Genomic DNA, 20,903 nt, shown 5'->3' on the forward strand with positions numbered 1-20,903 from the left:
TTGTGTTTCTGGGTTTGTTTGTTTGTTTTTGTCTGTTTTGCACAGTTTTTGTAGGTAAAATTTTATTGGAGCACTGCCAAATTCATTCATACATGTATTATCTCTGGATGCTTTTGCTCTATTAGGGCAGAGTGGTGTGATTCTGATAGTATGGCCTGAAAAGTTGAAAATATTTAACATCCTGCCCTTTGCAGATAGTTTGTTGGCCTCTGGATTAAAGGACTATACTGTAAACAATGAAACCATGGTCTTACTGTTTTATTGTGTAAGGAGAACTTTGTTAGAAATAGATGGAATCACAAAGGTAAAAATGTCAGCTTTTTGACATGAAAATGTATATTTGAGTACATAAAATTTTAACTCAAAGTACATATTGAGAAAATGTTGATAACATATTACAGAGGGCTGATATTGTTACATTATAATACCTTTTTGTAAATGGATAGTAAAAAAGAATTGCAAATTGAAACACCAGTGGGCAAAAGACTTAAATGACTTTTTTCATAAATTACTAGAATAAATATAATTAAGTTTTTTTAAAATAACAGTCTGTTACTGTGTATCAAGAATCTTTACTGCGTACCTGTTTACCTAATAATTCCACTATAAGGATCATTTCTTTAGGAGTTAATCCTAAAAATGTGAATATGAGTATTCACAAATATGTTTTTCATGCAATTACTGATTATATCAAATGTATGGAAACAAATGGACCAACATTGGGTTGGGGTTATATAATCTCAGTGCCATACAGGGCCATCAAATTGGATGAAGCCAGAGTCCAAAGGAAAAATCAGTAATATTGATTCTGTCCTTATTTATTTGAAGTTTTGGTATTATGTTCATCATGGATTTTTGCATTTTTGATTTTAAAAATATTGCATTAACATACTCTTTTATCTTGATTACTGAGATTTTTAGTGCTTTAATTTTATGCCTGAGGCAAATGCCTCAATCACTTCACCCCAGTCTCTCTCCTGTGTAATCTGCTATGTCTATTAAAATATATCAGTATTTCTCGAACTTGAGTAATGTGCAGACACCCCTCACCACAAGGAAAGGGGATATGTTGGAGTTAACCTGCGAATTACAAGAATAAGAAGTATATCAGGGTTTTGCAAATTTCGTTGTGATAAACAGTGAATTAATCTACCACTTTGGGGTTTCACAGTGCAATAATATTAAGTGTTGAAGCAAACAACAGCACTGAAAACTTGTAGTATAACTCAGTTTATGTGATTATTTATGATTTAAAATATGTTTAAATTTACTAAACATGTCATTGAAATAAAGACACAGTTTTTTAAAATATCCTTTTAGAATTCTCAGACTCCCTACAGGATCTGTATAGACCTCAAGGACTCTTGGACTCCAGTTTAAAAAACACTGATATTTAGCTACTAGAAGTTATTTTGGAGTAATATTTAATAATATGCAAATGCTCGGTTGATTAAAGTGACCAAAAATCATTTTATAAGAGTAGTATATTTAGTATAATTACAACCGTGTAAAGAAATAAAACCTCTGAATACAGGACGGGAAGAGATTGGAAAGAAATATACCAAAAGAATAGCAGTGGTGGTTTTGCGGTGAAAGAAATATAATTAGAATGTTTTTCTTATTTCTTCTCGTCTAAATTTTATATAGTGTGTATTACTTTTATAATAGGTAACCAGCCACTTAAAATGCTGTAATAATATTAAGAATTTTTAAAAATAATTTGTAAATATCTGGTAGTACTACAGGCTAATTAGTTAGCTGCCTTGAACTTATTCTCTTATTATAATTATACTTTGTTGCTGTTATTTTTTATTAATGTTAATGTAGCAAATAAACATTTTCCACCCCTATATAGCTGTAGTAAAGTCTTCAGTATCTGGACTTCTTTGGATACATTGTATTTATTCTTTCTTCTTCTTACTTATTTCTTTTCTTTTATTTTTTTTAAGGAGTTTAGTCATGGCCAACCGCAAAAAACTCAAGAGGGGGAACTGAAAATTAGTGCTGTGTTTTCAGTCAGTGGCAGTCCTCTCGGTAAGAAACAGAACTGAATGAATTATATTTATTTATTCTGACCAGTACGAGTGAGAAGAAGTATCTGCTTGTATTAATACACTAGGCAGTTCTCTCTGCCCTATTACAATGGCTTTAACTGTGTATTGCATAATTAGTATTGATTTCAAGACTAGTTCTAGAAGAGAAAGAAAGATGCATCCTTAAAATTCATGGTAAAAGTAAAACATTTTTCTTGCAATTTTTTTTTTTTTAAGCTCCACAGTTGACTACTGGCTTTCAGCCTCCTCTGGCATCATCTGGCATGAATAAAATGCTTCCTTCAGTCCCAGCCACAGCTGTTCGAGTTTCCTGTTCTGGTTGTAAAAAAATCCTCCAGAAGGGGCAGACTGCTTATCAGAGGAAAGGGTCTACACAGCTTTTCTGCTCCACACTGTGCCTCACTGGATATACGGTTCCATCTGCCCGCCCACTGCCTCCTCCCACCAAGAAAACTTGTTCAAGTTGCTCTAAGTATAGCAGAATTCTAAATTACCTTCTTTTTACCTTTTTCTTCTAAGATACTTCATTCTTATCTGTATATTGTTCAATTTTCTACATTTTCATGTTTTTTTGAGAAATATCACAGTATTTAGTACCAATAAATAACTGGCTGCTTTCAGTGTTTCTGGATGCCAGGTACTCTGCTTTCTTTTAACTTTAAATAATGTGCCTTTTATATATACATATTAGGAATGTTTCTGAAACCAGTCTTTACATCCGTGTTAGGTAGATGCTTTATAAAACAAAAACTATACATTTTAGGTATATTATGTGGCCACAATATTTTGGCTGTAACTTAGGCAATAGATACTTAAATCCAACAAATACTTATGTTTACTATTATGTAATTTGAATTCATTTAATACTTTTTAAATGGATTCAAGTGTGTGTGTGTGTGTATACTTCAAATATAAATATAAATATTTATCTTTTCAATATCTCTAAAATACCTCAGAGGTTCCATCTCAGTGTTTAACAACAAAAATGTATGTATGACTTAGACCTAATAAGACCATTCTGATGTGTTTGAATAATATGAACTAATTTTGGCTAATTTTGTAAGGTAATTTATAGAAACTTTAAGTTATAAAAAGAGTAATGCTCTTGTTCTGAAACACTCTGACTTCTATTATTAAGCTACACAAACCATAATTTATTAGTTTAGATATTTGTGTATATAGTTCCTCCCATGGATGCAGCCCTTTTTCTCTGTCTGGAAAGGGAAAAAGATGCTCCCTCTTCTGGTTTAATTGGAAAAAAGCATATAGACAAGAGGCTTAAAAGAAGCTTGAATATGGTTAGGTGTTTTCCTGGAAGTTAGTCATATGCACATCTCTTTATGTTTACAGTTTAGGAAAAATAGGCTTATTTCTTTATACTGTTTGAATTATGAAGCATGCTTTTAAAAATGACTACTTAATATACCACATATCTAATATCTATATTCTGGTATATTAATCATCTGATTCTAAAATTAAATCAACTTGAAAATTATAATTTTTATAGTTTTCTTTCTGTTTCTTATTTTGCAATGAGATAATTTCACATAATAACTTTCGTGTTTCTTTAATTCTTTATGAATCAGCACTTTCTAAAATTTCAACAGTATTCCTCTTTTTATAATAATAGTCTTAGATACTTTTATCAAAGATTTATGAGTGAATTCCAAAATGACCGTAGAAAACTCAGAGAAATTTTAAAATGTTTGCCCTCTTTTTTTTGTTTTCTTATTTCTTGACTACATGTAGGGTGGGGCAAAAGTAGGTTTACAGTTTGTATGGAAAATAATAAATAACAATACAAAAATAAACTTTGTTTCTCATGCTCACAACTGTAAACCTACTTTTGCCTTATCCTGTATATTATTTTCATCTAAGTTTATTATAACCCTTGGATCTGCAGTGTTCGCCTAGTGTTATCTGGAGACAGGTCATTTTTACCTATATGTGTCATATCTGTCTTGATGTTATATAATTAATTATTCTTTAAGATAACATTTTTGGTTTTTTGTTGTTTAGTCTTATCCTTACATTTTTCGGTTTTTTCAACCTATCATTCTTTGACTCTTACTCATTTATGCTTTTTTATAAATCCCTTACTCTTTTTAATTTGCCCCTTTGACTTCTTTGTTCAGGTGTTCTCTACCTGCCTATTGCCTCAGCCTTTTCTTCATTTCTCTTTCTTTCTTTTCCCCTTCTCATTTTACAGAATACCTTTTTCTAAGCCTCAGTTCTCAACCATTGATCACTCTTGTTTTTCTTTGTATGTCATTTCAGTTCCTGAACTACTGCTCCTTCATCTCCTTTTCACCACTTTACCTTTGTTTCTTTCTTATTTACACAGTTGTTACAACAGTTTGGGATAATCTGGTTATCTGATTATAAACTTGTTGAATTGGATTGTATCCTAAATATAAGGAAATTTTATTCAAAGAATTTGAAAGATTTGCTCAGTGTCAAATAGCTGATTAATTTTGGCATGTGCACCACCTTCGTGTCCCCGCCCCCCTCAATAATCCATATAGTTAAACAAATTTAATTTGTAAGTCCATCCCTTTAAGAAGAATTTCAATTTAATTTGAATAAATGGAGATAGAAAAGATTTTCTTCCTGTTACTGCTGTTTTTATAGCAGCCACACTTAAATTGAAAGAAACTCATTAGTCATTTGGAATAACATTTTTATTTTTATTAACCATATCTCTTAACACCTTGGATTTAACCTAAACTGAATATATTTTGGCTAATCATTAATTTTTAGGTTTTCTTAGTCATAGGGACCTAATGATTTTTTGAAAATATATTTTAAATCCTACATAAAAGTAAATTGTAGGGTAATCTTGTAATACTGTTAAGCTAAGATTTCTTGATATAATGGTGCTCAAAGAAATAACTGTTTTGGGATTGTCCATACCACTTCTGAATTTTTACTGTCTGAATGAGCTTGCTCCTCATTCTGGCATAACATGTAATCTATAATTAAGATGTAATGTAATTGGATGCTAAGCATACTAGAGAGCAGTGAAAAGTAATTTCCTTTTTTTTGTTATGTTTTATACTTTCGTTGCCTTGATTCATACTGTTTCCCATTTATTATCTCCTTAACCTTTTAGAAAATTTCTATTTAAGGTCCAGCTCAAATGTCACCTTTTGGGTGGCCTTTCATGATACATACTGTCTGAAATAACTGTTTCTTTATTTCTGTTTCTGTATAGTACATTATACATATCTTTTCAAAAATGTTATACTATTATATTTTAAGAATGCTTCTGCTACATTATTTTATATATCATTTGTCTATTTGTCCCAATATAGTAGAGTTCCTTGAATGCATGATTGCATCATATCTTGACAGAGTTTAGCTAGTTCCTACTTAATACAACTGCTCGATAAATATCCCTATAAATGAAATACAGTAAAACTTAATTTGAAATAAAATTTTAAAGACAAAAAAAATGCAACGTAGTCTGGAAGTATAGAAGATGAAGTAAGAAGTTGTGTACTACAGCATAGTGTAGTATCTGGTGCTTCTTGTGAGGATTCCCATTATGTTTACTATTATCTTCGATTGAAGCAGAGATATTGTAATCCTTTCTAAAAAGTACTTTATTAATATAGTCTATAAAGATTCAGGATTGAATAGAGCACAGTTAAAATTTTTTAAAAATTTATTTATGTTTTAGAGAGAGAGGGAGGGAGAAGGAGAGGGAGAGAAACATTGATGTTGGAGAGACATCAGTTGGCTGCCTCTTGCAGGTCCTCAAGTGGGGACCTGACCCACAACCCAGGCATGTGCCCTGACTGGTAATTGAACTGGTGACCTTTTACTTTGAAGGACAATGCCCAACCCACTGAGACCCACCAGTCAGTGCAGAACACAATTTATTTACTAATATGTGAGTGTGTACTCATGGGAAAAGACACTATCTAGAAAATTTCATCAAGATATTTTTAAAATTTGGTTTTTAAAATGCTTTGCACTTAAACTATCTGATAAACTACTATGTAGAAAGACTAGTTTGTGGTGATATAATGGGTGGGTGGTAAGGAGCCTTAATCAATAGGATTTTAATCTTTATTGCCTTTGCTGCTGATGCCTGCAAAGTAATTATTTAGATATGGAAATGTTCAATTTTATATAATCATGCTACAATATACACTTTAGTTTGAAATGTGTTTTTACTACTAAACGGTAGTGGTTTTCAAATTTTTTCAAAGTATTTTTAAAGAATATTTTGAAAATACAGAAGAGCCTAAAGAAGAAAATTAAAATATCTCCTAAAATTTTACCTACTAGAGGTAATGAATGATAACTGGTGCATATATCCTTTTAATCTGGAAACTTAGTATACTGATTCTCTCAACAGTTTTATAAAGTAAGTCTCTATTAGGTCCATTTTATAGAACAGAACTGAAGGATCAAAGCGATCTATTAGTTTATCCAAGAAAACTCAGGTTTTCTGATTTTAAATTATCAGTGATCTTTTCCTATACTGTAAATGCCTCTTTTATTTTACTTAGCTTACAAAAAGGAAAAAAAATGAATTACACTGTGGCTTATTTTATCTTTATCATTTTTAGAGACATTTTAAATCCGAAGGATGTGATCAGTGCCCAGTTTGAAAATACCACCGTTAGTAAAGATTTTTGCAGTCAGTCATGTTTGTCAACATATGAACTGAAAAGAAAACCTGTGGTTACCATAAATGCTAATAGCATTTCAACCAAATGCAGCATGTGTCAGAAGAATGCTGTTGTAAGTTATCTTCTTACTTTATTAGCGGGGGGAGTCTAATGTTTGTACTTAAAGAGCAGCATTTTGATGGTTTCTGCTTGTTTGTATATTTTTATTTTTGAATTCCTAGATTCGACATGAAGTTAATTACCAAAATGTGGTACATAAACTTTGCAGTGATGCCTGCTTCTCTAAGTTTCGCTCTGCTAACAACCTCACCATGAACTGTTGTGAGAACTGTGGGGGTTACTGTTACAGTGGCTCTGGACAATGCCACATGCTTCAGATAGAGGGACAGTCCAAGAAGTTTTGTAGCTCGACATGTGTCACAGCATATAAGCAGGTACATGACCATATTTAATCCTTATTGAGAGAGTATCTAAATTTTGGGGTGGTAATTATTTATGAAAATGTCACAAAATATTAAGACCTTATTAGCTTAATTAGTATGTTTACGTATAAATAGTTGTCAAAATAATGCCTGTTAAAAACTTTATAACAAGAGTTTTAGATGTAGCATATGTTTCTGTTTATGCATTTGAAATACGTGTTTTTAGGTATGACTTTTTAATTTCATATTATGATTCATGTTTTTGAACAATAATTTGAAAATGTAGAAGAGCACAAAGAAGAAACATAATACATCTTTCAGAGATACCCAAGTTCTATCCTTTTGGTGTTATTAGCCTCTAGTCTTTGAAATGTATTTTGGTTTACATTTGTATACACACACTTTTTTATTTGATAGGGTAAGGCCCAATGCATGTGTATTTTTGAAATCAGGTCCATATGATTGAAATTGCAATTCAGAAAATAAAAATCTCACCATTAATTGGTTAAAAGATTTTTTCTTCTCTTCATGAAATAAGAAAAAATAAATGTGGGTTATATATTATTTTGTGAATTTGAGGTTTGTAGAGAATGAATTGAATGAACTCTTGTATGACAGATGTCTAATGCAGTTTTGTACTCAATTTATATTTTGCTAGTAAATTTTGATCAAAAGATTTTAAAATTGATAAACTCAAAGGAATTGTAAGAACCTTTTACATTTTAAGTTTTACAATCACTTCCTGTTTCAGTACATTTGCTGATGATTCTTTTCTAAAAATAGTGAATTTTTATACAGTCAACCGAAATTTGATAATTTGTTCTTAAAATTTTTCAGTGGTTATGGAATTTTAAACATATAGTGTTTCCATTTATTTCTGATTAGTATACAAATACATTAAAAGGGCTTAGCTTCCTTTAGGAGCATCTTGTTTTTGCTCTCATGGGAAAAAATCCTAACAGTATCTTCATATGTTTTGTCTTTATCTAAATTTCTTCCTGATATTATGTCAAGTACTAAAAGTTACTTGGGTTCAGTATTCTACAAGAGAAGGTGCAATAGGCTGAAACATATTAATTTCAAGTTATTTTATTATAATTTAGTCAATACCTGTTAAATTTCTCACATACTAATATATATTGTAGTGTAGAAAAATAAATTGGATTTAGAAGTAAGGTAGATTGCAGTTTGATTGCCAGACTTTCTTTTCAAATAGAATTTTACTTTGGGGAAAGCAGTTAAAACTCCTTGAGTCCATTTTCTGTCTGTAAATGGGCATTATACTATCTATGTCCCTGCGATGTTTTGGGGTTTATATGAAGTAAGAACAAGAGGGCACCTAGTATAGAACCTGACACATTGTATAAAACATAAACACAAAACCTCAGAAATATGTGTGTACTGGGTCTCTGTAAAATTTATTTCCGAGGATTGTAATCAAAAATTTGAAAGCCACTAATTTAAAGTATTTCAATGGTGTTAAGTATAAACATTTGAAAGAATTAATCTTTAACTTGTATATTGGTAAAAATGAATGTTATTTTATTCTCTTAATAGAAATCAGCCAAAATTACACCATGTGCACTTTGCAAATCTCTGAGATCCTCAGCAGAAATGATTGAAAATACCAATAGCTTGGGAAAGACAGAGCTTTTCTGTTCTGTTAATTGCTTATCTGCGTACAGAGTTAAAATGGTTACTTCTGCAGGTAATATTGGTTTTGTAAACTATATAAATATAATCATTGGAAAAAACTATGGTTATTGCTTTGCTTTTAAGTACAGGTTTTTGTTCAAATTTAGTTGACTTCTAAGGCAAATTTAAAATATTTCATATCTGTGTTGTAAAACATCAGCTGTTACCTGATAGCTTATTTTATGTTTGTTTACTTGCTTGATTACTAGTGCATTTGTCCTTACCAAAAGAATTTTATATGACTTCTTTAATGTATTTTCTTTATCCACACCTGACGTATTTCAAGACTTATTCATCTTAGTTTCAGGATAGACTGACAACTTAAAAATCTTTTTTTTTTATTTTATTTTATTTTTTTTTATTTTTTCTTAGTTTTTTTATTTTTTTATTTTTTTAAATATGCTCTGTTGATTATGCTGTTAGTTGTCCCAACTTAAAAATCTTTTTAACGTTAAGTTAGTTTCTGTGTGTATGTGATGTGATTTAGTTTCAGTTCCTACAGCTTGCCCTGACTGTGAATTTTCGTATCTTAATATAATACTTATTTATCTTCAAGTACATTTGTGTATATTACTCATTAGTTTTTATTTTGATTTGTTAAGGTGTACAGGTTCAGTGTAACAGTTGTAAAACCTCAGCAATCCCTCAGTATCACCTAGCCATGTCAGATGGAAGTATACGCAACTTCTGCAGCTACAGCTGTGTGGTAGCTTTCCAGGTATGGCTTCAGTGATCTTTCTCCGGTTAGTGAATCACCTGCTGTAGTAATGTTGTTTGCTAGTGCCCGGATTACTTAAATTTCTATCTCAGTTCTATTAAACATGGATTCTTTGGTTCATCCTGTATTTGGAGACTGCCTTCTGTAAAATTAAATAGTACTGTTATTACCTAAATCAGCGATTTTCAGCAGGTGTGCCACAAGAATTTTTAAAGCATGCAATACCTGACTATTTAGTCAAGGACACTGACTTCCCTCTTTTCCCTTAGATTGTTAAATTTAAAAAATGACAACAACCAACCATAACAATAGCCATCTAGGGTGACTGAATCAAAATTATATCTTTTTTTGTTATATCAGCAAAAAATATACTTTTTGGTATGCTGCAGAATTTTAGTAATTAGTTTATGTGTGCCATGAGATGAAAAAGGTAGAAAATCACTGACCTCGATTATCTATTGGAAAGATACTGTTTTTGAAAATTATTAGTTAAATTATTTTAGTTTTTGGCTATAAATGACACTCCCCCCATTTAAGTACAGTAGTCCCTTTCTATATTGCGGTTCACTTATGGCGGCCTCACTGTATCATGGGATTTTTAAAAATATTATATTTAATTATTTATCATGGATTTTCTGCTATATCGCGGGATTTTGCGGTACTGTATACCTATGCTGTTAAAGTTACATAGGTTTGAGTGTAGAATAAATGTAAGGTTCCTGCTTTGCGGGGGGCGGGCGTCTAGAACATAATACCCATGATAAGTGAGGGAATACTGTATAAGCCACTCAAAGGTAGGGATGTTTGTCTGTTCTCAAATGTATCTTAGGTGCCTAGAGTTGTGCTTGGTATACTTAGACAGTCAGTACTTCCTTGTTTGAACAAATGATGAGATTGATTTTTTTTTTACCCCCAGAATTTGTTTAACAAACCAACAGGAATGAATTCTTCAGTAGTGCCCTTGTCTCAGGGCCAAGTAATCGTAAGCATCCCTAGAGGTTCAACAGTGTCAGCAGGAGGAAGTAACACCTCTGCTGTTTCTCCCACCTCCATCAGTAGCTCTGCTGCTGCTGGTCTCCAGCGCCTTGCTGCCCAATCTCAGCATGTTGGGTTTGCACGAAGTGTTGTGAAACTTAAGTGTCAGCACTGTAACCGTCTTTTTGGGACAAAACCAGAACTTCTTGACTATAAGGTAAAGTCTGGGATCATGATAAAGGGTTTGAGTATAAACTGGTCTATCTGTAAAATTGTTTTTGGCTTTTTATATCAAAAGTACACTGTTTGTTTTGAAAGTAAGAAGGGTAAGGATTTCCATAAGATAAACCAAATGTTTAATTAGTACTTAATGATTATTTCTTTACAGGGTAAAATGTTTCAGTTCTGTGGCAAGAATTGTTCTGATGAATATAAGAAAATAAATCATGTGATGGCAATGTGTGAATATTGTAAAATTGAGAAAATTGTAAAGGAGACTGTAAGATTCTCAGGTGCTGACAAGTCATTCTGTAGTGAAGGTAAAGACAAGATTATTGTACCTAATGAGCATGTTGATTGTTTCCAAAGTAGTTCATGATTTAACCCTTTGAGTGCCAATGTAGCTGTGAGCGACGCTGACCGATTTTCCCAAAAGTGCCAGTGTCGCTCCCAGTGACTCTTTTTTCGATGGCTATAAATGTAAATAACAATGAAATGAATAATAATTTTTTTATAGACATTTTTCATAAACACTGCATTTCTCAGTAAAATAGCTTGGCATTTCTCACACGAATTTTAGCAATTACGCATGGCACTCAAACGTTTAAGCTGTTACTGTGTAAATTTATCTACTTTATCCTTTATATATAACACCAAACCCTTTTGCTTTGTTTATACTTGGTTTGAATATTTTTGCTATAATCCTTCGTATTATATAAATGTTAAAATGAAGGAAAAGATCCTCAAAGTATGTTGCAGAAGATGGTGGTAATGTGAAAAACATATAATGATATTAGGTTGACAGGGATCTTTTAGTTCTAGCACTTCTAAAGGAGAAGTCCTTAAATTTGATAACATCCTAAGATTATACTGCTTTTATTGTTTTAAACAGCGATTATGTTTCTGAATATAAATGATTTGAATTTAGAAATCAGTATGAGGTAGACTTTCTTCTTTATTTAAATGACTATCTTACATATTTACAGTGTTTTGTCTTATTCTAAAACTGCACAAGATTAGCCTCCTAGACTAGTGGATTTCAAACCTTTTGACCCCAACACAGAAAAAAGAAATACATTTTACATTGTGATATCACATACCCAAACAAAACAAAAGTTTTACTAAACAAATTTTACTATATGTGATGCACTGTAATATTTTTTAAATGATAGCATTGATCCTCAGTGTTGATCTCTTGATTTAATTGGTGACGATCCAAGTGTGGAAACTTTGTTGTAGAGCATTTAAATTAAAGATAGAGATACTTAATATTTCTACCTAATGTTAATTTTATCTTTCCTGATTTTTTTAGGTTGCAAATTGCTTTATAAACATGACTTAGCAAAACTCTGGGGAAATCACTGTAAAATGTGCAGTTATTGTTTACAGACATCTCCCAAATTGGTACAGAATAATTTGGGGGGAAAGGTGGAAGAGTTCTGCTGTGAAGAATGCATGTCCAAATATACAGTTTTGTTCTATCAGGTAAATAGAATTCACGTTTAGGGGTTTTTCAAGTTAGGGCATACATTAAGTCTTTGATGAAGTATGAAGGACAATTTAACCATTTAAAATTTTAAAATTAAATGTATTATGTTCTTCTCTGGCATTAAAATAAGATTTTGGAAGACTTTAATGTCTCTGAAGTTACATTTCTTTTGTTTTTAATTTCCTTGGAGAAGATGTGATAGTCTCAAGACATTAAGGCATTTAAAGTTATAATTTTATTCATTTATTATTTAACTAAAATGAATTTGTCTTCTGAAGTCTTTAAGGAAGATAGGTCTTATTTCATTTTGCTATGTTTTTTAATTACTATAAGATATTTATTGGCATCTCAATAATATGACTTTTTTACATTTTGTATGAAATCATTGATAGATAAATAAGTATTTTTACCACTTTAGGATAGTTAACCTTCATTTTTGTGACATAAATTCTAAGGCAGTTTTCTCACTTGTTATATGTATACTGATTTTATTCTGTCAGACCACAGGTAATTTGTTTCTTACACCTTTACTGTCTTCCATTTGTTTTTCAGATGGCCAAATGTGATGGTTGTAAGCGACAGGGTAAACTCAGTGAGTCCTTGAAATGGCGAGGAGAAATGAAACATTTCTGTAACCTGCTTTGTATCTTGATGTTCTGTAATCAGCAAAGTATGTGTGACCCACCTTCACAGAACAATGCAGGTAGAATTAAACTTGAGTCTTTGATCAGTGTGGGGGACTAACTACTTCTACAAATTGGGAACATTAAACAATTGTCAATAATGTCATGAAACATAAATTTCATTCTATTCACATGACATTAACATTTAGATCCCTTTTTGTTTAACACCTGAGATTAAAGCCCAGTAAAAATGGGAGTTTTTTACTTTTCTCTGAGCATATTGAATCAAACTCTTCAAGAACTTTATGGGAAAGAATGGCAGTTAATGTATTGTTGTTGGATATATACACCTTGACTTCCTTATAAAAGGAGTTGAGACTATAAAAAGGACATATAGCCTATATCACATGGCCTCTTAAAATATCTGCATAGTTACACAAGATAAAATACATGGAATACCTTTTAGTTTCATTAATTAAAAAATAGAAGAAATACCTTGTTAGTCCTGAAGTGACTCTGCTTCAACAGAATTTACTCTAACTTAAAAGCATTGTTTAACTTCCTTGAGAAGTTGGTTTTTATGGATGTATGTACATATATATTATATAAGGTTTTAAAATTTTTTGTTTATTTTAATCAGCAAGTATTTCCATGGTGTCAGCTACTTCAGCTGGGCCCCCATCACTAAGAAAAGATTCAACTCCAGTTATAGCTAATGTAGTCTCATTAGCAAGTGCTCCTGCTGCTCAGCCCACAGTGAATTCTAACAGCGTTTTACAAGGTATGGCTTGATTTGAAAGCATTTATCTAGCCTTTTTGAGGTGAACATAGTGGTTCTCTATCTTTTTACTGTCAGTGATCATTATCATATGTTTGATACATTCATATAAAGAATGGTGGCTCCCTGTGGGCTGCTAGGGCATTAATGTTTTCATAATTTCCAGATTTTTTTTCTCATACTTTAGATGTTAAGTCTTTTCCTGAATTAAATTAAGATAATACATGTTTTTATTATGAGAGACTTTGTGTTTATTGTCCAATAATGACCTCTTAATGCAAATGTTTGATTGTATAAGATCCTAAACATGTATTTTAATTTATACCAGGTGCAGTTCCAACAGTAACGGCAAAAATCATTGGGGATGTAAGTTATTTTCATTGATATTGCCTATGTATTTATTTTGCTTTATGTAGTATAAGTATGTCTAAGCTACTTTGCCCTTTTTTGTTTATTATATAAAATAAATTTCATGAGCTCATTTAATCTTTGTTCAGGATTTTCTGGTAACTTAATTAGGTCTTTTATATACTTTAATTTTTTTGAATGCTTGCTATCTGTGTAGTTAATGAAGTTTTTTTTTTTTTTTTTTTTTTTTTTAACTGTACAGATTTATAAAGTTAATTGTACAGAATTCAGGCCCAAAATGTTTTGGAGGCATTTGTAATGTAGTCATAAATAAGATACTTATAAAATGTAGTTTGTTTTCTACCTGGTGCAGATTATGCCCCAAATAAGCATATAAGCATTCCTTTTTTTTTTTTACTCAACATTTTTTGCTTTTCTCTTAAAAGAAGAAAATAAATATTGAGAAAAACTTAAGACTAAAACAGTGGCATTTCTAAAGTGTTTCCTGGTCTCTGGGGTAACATTCGTATCATCTTTTTTTCAAGTCCCTGGGATGATCATAAGTGATTCTTTTATTTCTAGTTATCTTGAAACTAAGGCTTTTAAAAGACTTAACTTAGTCAAGTAGAAATATTGTAGTTCTCATTTTAAACTCTGCTAACTTTGTTCTTGATCAGCAGTGGCTTACAATTGAAATAGCATTTTTCTTGGTAACAGAACTGATAATTAGATATATTTAGAATCAATATCTAGTTATCAAATTATTGTTGTATTGCTATTTTACAAATATTATATATTCCTTAGTTGAATATTTATGTGCTAGATCTTCCATGTAATTCCAATATATTTCTTTAGAAATTATAGTATTTTCTGTAATTAATGATAAGCTTTTGAAAATCTCTTTGGTTTAATTGATTTATTATTTCCTTCTTTTGATTTTTGTTTTTAACTAGGCAAGTACACAAACAGATGCCCTGAAACTGCCACCTTCCCAGCCTCCAAGACTTTTGAAGAATAAAGCTTTATTGTGCAAACCTATTACACAGACTAAAGCCACCTCATGCAAACCACATACCCAAAACAAAGAATGCCAGACAGGTACATTTCTTGCATTTTCTTCATTTAAATTTTTTTAGGGGAAAGGAATGTAGGATCTGCCTATATTCATTGAGTACCTGCTATTTCCTAGGCATTGTCTTTGGTTGCTTATATACATTGTTCAATTTAGTTATCAAAACATCCCTGTGAGTTAGGTATTTTCACATCTGAGACTTAAGAAGTTATGGCAAAGAGAAGATAAGTTAATTGATCATAACTTACTGTGAATATTTCATTTAGTTTTCTTAAAAATTAATGACAGTGTAATATTATGGAGTAAGTATAGGCTTTAGAATTATATAGACATGGTCTTAATTAAGAGGAACTATGGTTTTACCCTTCAGTTTGAACATATTCTGTTTAAAAATAAATCAGTTCCTTTGAGGAGAGCTTCAGGGCTTCTTATGAACTACCTCTCCCACCCCCTTACCCCACCTCCACCCACCATCCCGGCATAATCTGAGCCACTTCTCTGAATGTTGGGCCAGGTGCTAGTCTTTGATCTTCTCAGTTTGCCTCTCCTGGCGTGGAATCTCTGCCTTACAAGTGATCTGGGGTGAGGGTGATTTGGTCCCCACTATTCTTAGTCTACCATTCCTGTGGTAGGGCCTCTATCCTGTGGGTAGGAGCTGAGTAGAGGAAGGGAGTCCCTCTGCCTGTTATGTGCACTCACCAGGAAATTAAACTCTTAAACTTTTGTTTGGAGGGGATGAGAAATGATGGTGGCCTGTGTCTCCTTGATTGGGAGCCGACTGAAGAGAAGCCATTCTTCCTGACCACACATACCCAGAGTGCAGCTTCTGTCCATAGAACTGGCTGAGCTGGGAATATAAAGCAGGTGGTGGATCACCTGTCATAGACTCCCACTGTTCTTACTGTATTTTAGTAGACTTCTCTGAGGAAATGTTTCTCCATTTACAGTTTCCAAATAATTTAAATGGTTGTTTTTTACAGTTTTCACCACTTTGCTTGTTTCACTAGGGAATCAGTCTGGAGCTCCTCCTCCTGCCAAATGAAAGCCCCAGAATTTTTAAACTAGAAGGGAATCCTAGATTTCTAGATCTAGAAGGTTATGCTGTAGGCCAGTGTTTCTTAAAACATTAGTATGCATATTAATTATGTGGGGGTTTTATTAAGTATATTCTGATTCATTGGGTCCTAAGGCTTTACATTTCTCACAAGCTCCGGTGTAATATCAGTACTGCTGGTCCATGGACCACAATGGATAGCAAGGCTATAAATGACTTAGTCTTATGTTTTTATTGTATCAATAATGACTTATTTTGTATTAATTATGTAGCTTAGTTATCAGACATCTTTATGTCTGGTAACCTTTTTTACATCCGCTGCATCATGACAAAATTGATCCTGTGTTATTTCCTACCTCTAACTACTCAAATGATCAGCTTTCCACTTTTTGTGACTAGCTTACTTTTCTCCTACATTCCTGATTTTATGGTAATCTAGCATATTTTTCTGGCACATAGAAAGGACTCTGTAGATACTTGTTAAATAATTGAATGAATCCTCCACCGTTCCCACTTTTTTCCTACTCATATCTGAATTAGTTTCCAAGGTCCATATTTATTCTTTTTTGTAGGTATTGCAGTCACCCCTGGTTTAGGGTTTTGTCGTGTCAGCACTACATATTGTAATTGCCTCCTACTTTATATGCTTTTATTCTGTGCTAAGATGGCGGCCAAATTAATCTTTTTAATGCTATTTTCATCACATTACTCTCTGTTGAAGAATCTGTAGAAGCTCCCCACTATGTACTAGAAATGATTTAGTTTGACAAAAATGGACCTTCTACCTGTTCGCTCTAACATACTTATTCATGTTAACAGCCTTCCATACCCCTCATCTAAGATCAATGTTTCAGTTCCTCCCTTCATTTATCCAGATTACATCTTTCATTAATTTTATCCTCATATCATTGACAGTCGTTGTTTTACCTACTTTTTTTGTTATTGCTATTCTCAAACCTTTCTTTTCTGTGAACTCCTATTATCATAGATTACAGTTCTTTTTTTTCTTTAAGATTTTATTTTTATTTTTTATAGAGACGAGAAGGGAGGGAGAAAGAAAGTGAGAGAGACATCAATTGGTTGCCTCTTACATGCCCCCAACTGGGGATCTGGCCTGCAACCCAGGCACATGCCCTGACTGGGAATCGAACCAGCAACCTTTCAGTTCACAGGCCGGCATTCAACTCACTGAGCACACCAGCCAGAGCTAATTACAGTTCTTTTGAACTATAAATCTCTGTATGCTTTTTAAAAGTGTTATTTTACTAAAATGTCCTTTCTCATCCCCTTTTTTTGGTGGCGCTTCCATTAGAAGACACTCTGAGCCCGCCCCAGGTCGTTGTGGTGCCGGTCCCTGTGCCAGTGTTCGTGCCCGTGCCTCTTCACCTGTACACGCAGTACGCACCGGTCCCATTCGGCATTCCAGTTCCAGTGAGTAATCGCACAGAGACTAAGATTAAGTTAGTACACATCTTCCTGGACTAAAATTTTATAGTTTTATTAAAAATTTCACTTGTTGGTAAAGTATACTCAACTCTGCTTGGCTATTATCATATTACTGTATGACTTAATACGGAGTACCTACAGAACGTCTGTTTGTACCTTGCCTTCTGAGAGAAGACTGTGAGGTGGTTTTTTCATAATGTTTCATGCAACAGTAAGACGACTCAGATAGTAAAAGATCAGAAACTCTGTGTGTGTATGTGTGTGTGGTAGAACACGAGATTCTAGAAAGGGTGAAAGACGAATACTGTGATTTACATGAACCTTTTATTAAAGACAAATGTATTGATTTTTTTAAAATTCGGAAATTATTTTTCCTCAGTACTGAATTCTTAAGGTTAACAGTTGTGTAAAAATGTTAAGCAAGAAATATAATCAAAAGCAAAACAATGGTGCATTAGATAATTATCCTTTTGGAGAATTCATTGACACGTTTTGTTGAGTTTGCAGTAAAGCTCTTACTGAATTTTATTTAAATGGCTGTATTTTTATAAAAACAATGTAGCAAGACTTAATTATCAGCATTGAATTTGTTTATTATTTTAGTACTTAAATCATCTCACAAACAATACTTTTGATGAACCTATTGTGGAAGAAACTCTTCAGTCCATCCTTGATCTTGCAGATGCCTGTCCCTATGCTTATTCCATCCTCAATGGATAACGAAGATAAAGCCACTGAGAGTATTGAAGACATTAAGGAAAAGCTTCCTTCACATCCATTTGAAGCTGATCTCCTTGAGATGGCAGAAATTATTGCAGAAGATGAAGAGAAGGAGAAGACACTATCCCAGGGAGGTTGGTATAATTTTAAAGTAAATTAAAGGGAAAACAGCCCCCCCACCCCCCACATTTTTAGGTAGCTCAAGTAATTTTAAGTATTGGGCAGTCAAGGTGTTTCTAAACGCTTTATTGTGTTTAAATACTAAGTCTAGTTGGTTGGGTTTGTTAAACTTGTACTGATATTCAATACAGTCTTTAATGTTAATGATTCCAGAAAACCTATAAATCCAAGTTTCGTGATCATTTTCTGATTTTATTCTTGTATTCAAAGCCATGTTCCCCATATAAGAATTCCTGTTGTGTAATAATCAGAATGGTGGTAGAAGGAGGGAAAACTATTTGGCTCTAAGTAACCTATAGATAAATCCCATTCTATGAGTGTAGAATAATAAGGAGAATAGTTAACATTTATGTGCTTACTATATTCTAGGCATTGTTTCAAATACACTATGTACATCACCTCATTTAATCATCACAACAACCTTCTTGAGGGTTGGTTACTGTTTACTTTAGATTCCTCATTTGGCAAATAGGATGTTTTACTTCCCAGGTTATGCAATCACGAAGTAAATAAACCAGAAGTTGAATCCAGGTGTGTCTAACTCCAAAGCAAATAATACATGATCTTAACCAGAATTCAGTAATAAATATTTCCAAAAGATTTCTAGCCTTAATTAGCAGCTCCCTGATTTTTGGATATAAGCTGAGATATAATGATAAAAAGAGAGAGAGAGAGAATGGTGTTTAAGGTAGTTGAAATATATCAGTGAATATTCACAAAGGCCTTTTCATTTATCATTGATGAGCCAAGAAAATATTCTTTCCTGACAAGTTTTTCTTTTTTTCAGTGTCAGCTCTTACAAAGCCAACCATTGGGATTTGATTTTGCATAATAAATGATAGGTGGTTTTTTGAACACTGTAGCATTTGAAAAACTGTCAACTTTCCTGTTCTGTTGCCAGTAAATTTTTAAATCATACATATTCTGAATGATGGGTAAAAATTTTGTTATTCCAGTGTTTCTGGTCTCATTTTGATCTTCAGTATATGGTGTCATAATTCTGACCCCTTATATGTGGATTTTAATGTTCTGGAATATTGTCCCTAGCTTGATCTTCTAACTTTCTGATACTATATTTAGTTTGGAAGTTCAAGCTATTACTGATGATACATTTTTTTTTTAATTGGCTTCTATGTTCACATTAATAGTTAACATTTATCCAGTTCATTCTCTGTACAAATATTGTGACTTTGCCTTAGCAAACAATTGAATCAGACAGAAAACCTTTCAAAACTAAGCTTCAATACAGATAGTTATAGTCACTATAGTGTAAAATCTAATAGTTTAAAAACATAAAGGAGAGAAAAATGAATTTCAACTGAAGGAATATGGCTAACTTTGATATTAGGGAAAGAAGCCGTTTTCTTGGGTTTTTAAAAAATGGTTTTTAATACTTTGACGCTTTACGTTTCTTACTTTTGAAGCAGTTTGTAATTGATAGAACTGTGTTCTGTTTAGTTCCATGTGTAGGTTGCTCATGTAATTTATGTTCTGAGTCTGTTGGCTTTACAATGCAGTGCTTAAGCATATTATATTTTAGGGGGCCGAAAGCAATTTAAAACAGATTTGTCAGTCTGAATAAATGTGTGTGTGTCTGTGTGTGATGGGCAAAAAATGAATTTCAGGTAGCACAGGAGTGCAAAATCCAAAATCAAGGTGTCTCTTGCCATGACTGCTTTCATACTGCTATCTAGACGTGTAAGCACTGTTATGTCGTAATTTAAGTGCATTTACTGCTAATGCCTACTTTTATTAATGAAACATTCTTTTTAAAAGAAAAAATTTATCTCAGAGAGAGGGAGGGGAGGGGGTTGGAAAGAGAGAGACATTGATTTGTTGTTTTACTCATTCATGCGTTTATTGGTTACTTCTTATGTTTGCCCTAACTGGGAATATTGGGACGATGCTCTAACTAATTGAACTATCCAGCCAGGGCTATTAATGAAACATTCTTTCTGCATATGAAGGCTGTTTACTTAGAACTCCCTCATGTAATTCATGTATTTATAGTGCAGTCATTTTATTTGAGATGTAGTTTGCTTTGTGTATACTTATAAAATGTTTTATTATGTATTTTTCTTTAGGATCCCAAACTTCTGAACAGGAACTCTTTCTAGACACCAAGATATTTGAAAAAGGTTTGTAATTGAAAATATATTTTTGATCTTAGAAATATGTACTGTCCTCTGTTAGTAATACAGACCCATAAAGTATTAGCATCCTTGAATTAAATATTTGCAATTTTAGCTATTTGTAGGGGCACCGGATGTCTATGGTTTGTGTGCTGATTTGTAATGAGAATAATAAAAGTTACCTCAAATATTGATTTTAAGGATTAATTGAGGTAATACTTTAAAGTGCATACCAAGAATATGAATCCAGTTCTGTGAGACCAGTAATTAGGTTACTTCATTCTTAAATATACCTAGGTAATTGTCCAGCAACCTTATCTGTTTTTGGTGTTTTG

General features: G+C 32.5%; 1 protein-coding gene across 4 annotated transcripts in view; it reads left to right on the plus strand.

The window, feature by feature from the left end:
* Positions 1-20,903, plus strand: part of ZMYM4 (zinc finger MYM-type containing 4) — a 123,491-nt gene that overhangs the window by 79,009 nt on the left and 23,579 nt on the right. For all 4 annotated transcript variants that reach the window (XM_090269084.1, XM_090269085.1, XM_090269086.1 and 1 more), the window contains 16 exons: positions 1,950-2,034; positions 2,271-2,526; positions 6,635-6,809; positions 6,919-7,131; positions 8,677-8,827; positions 9,417-9,532; positions 10,449-10,724; positions 10,896-11,046; positions 12,039-12,211; positions 12,768-12,918; positions 13,479-13,619; positions 13,945-13,982; positions 14,918-15,062; positions 17,403-17,521; positions 18,219-18,390; positions 20,521-20,574. In XM_090269084.1, coding sequence (XP_090125210.1) covers positions 1,950-2,034; positions 2,271-2,526; positions 6,635-6,809; positions 6,919-7,131; positions 8,677-8,827; positions 9,417-9,532; positions 10,449-10,724; positions 10,896-11,046; positions 12,039-12,211; positions 12,768-12,918; positions 13,479-13,619; positions 13,945-13,982; positions 14,918-15,062; positions 17,403-17,521; positions 18,219-18,390; positions 20,521-20,574 — 2,416 coding nt within the window. The remainder of the gene's footprint in view (positions 1-1,949; positions 2,035-2,270; positions 2,527-6,634; positions 6,810-6,918; positions 7,132-8,676; positions 8,828-9,416; positions 9,533-10,448; positions 10,725-10,895; positions 11,047-12,038; positions 12,212-12,767; positions 12,919-13,478; positions 13,620-13,944; positions 13,983-14,917; positions 15,063-17,402; positions 17,522-18,218; positions 18,391-20,520; positions 20,575-20,903) is intronic.

Source organism: Furipterus horrens, unplaced genomic scaffold (assembly GCF_987537825.1).
Source record: "Furipterus horrens unplaced genomic scaffold, mFurHor1.1.pri manual_scaffold_3, whole genome shotgun sequence".
In the NCBI taxonomy this organism is placed as follows: domain Eukaryota; kingdom Metazoa; phylum Chordata; class Mammalia; order Chiroptera; family Furipteridae; genus Furipterus; species Furipterus horrens.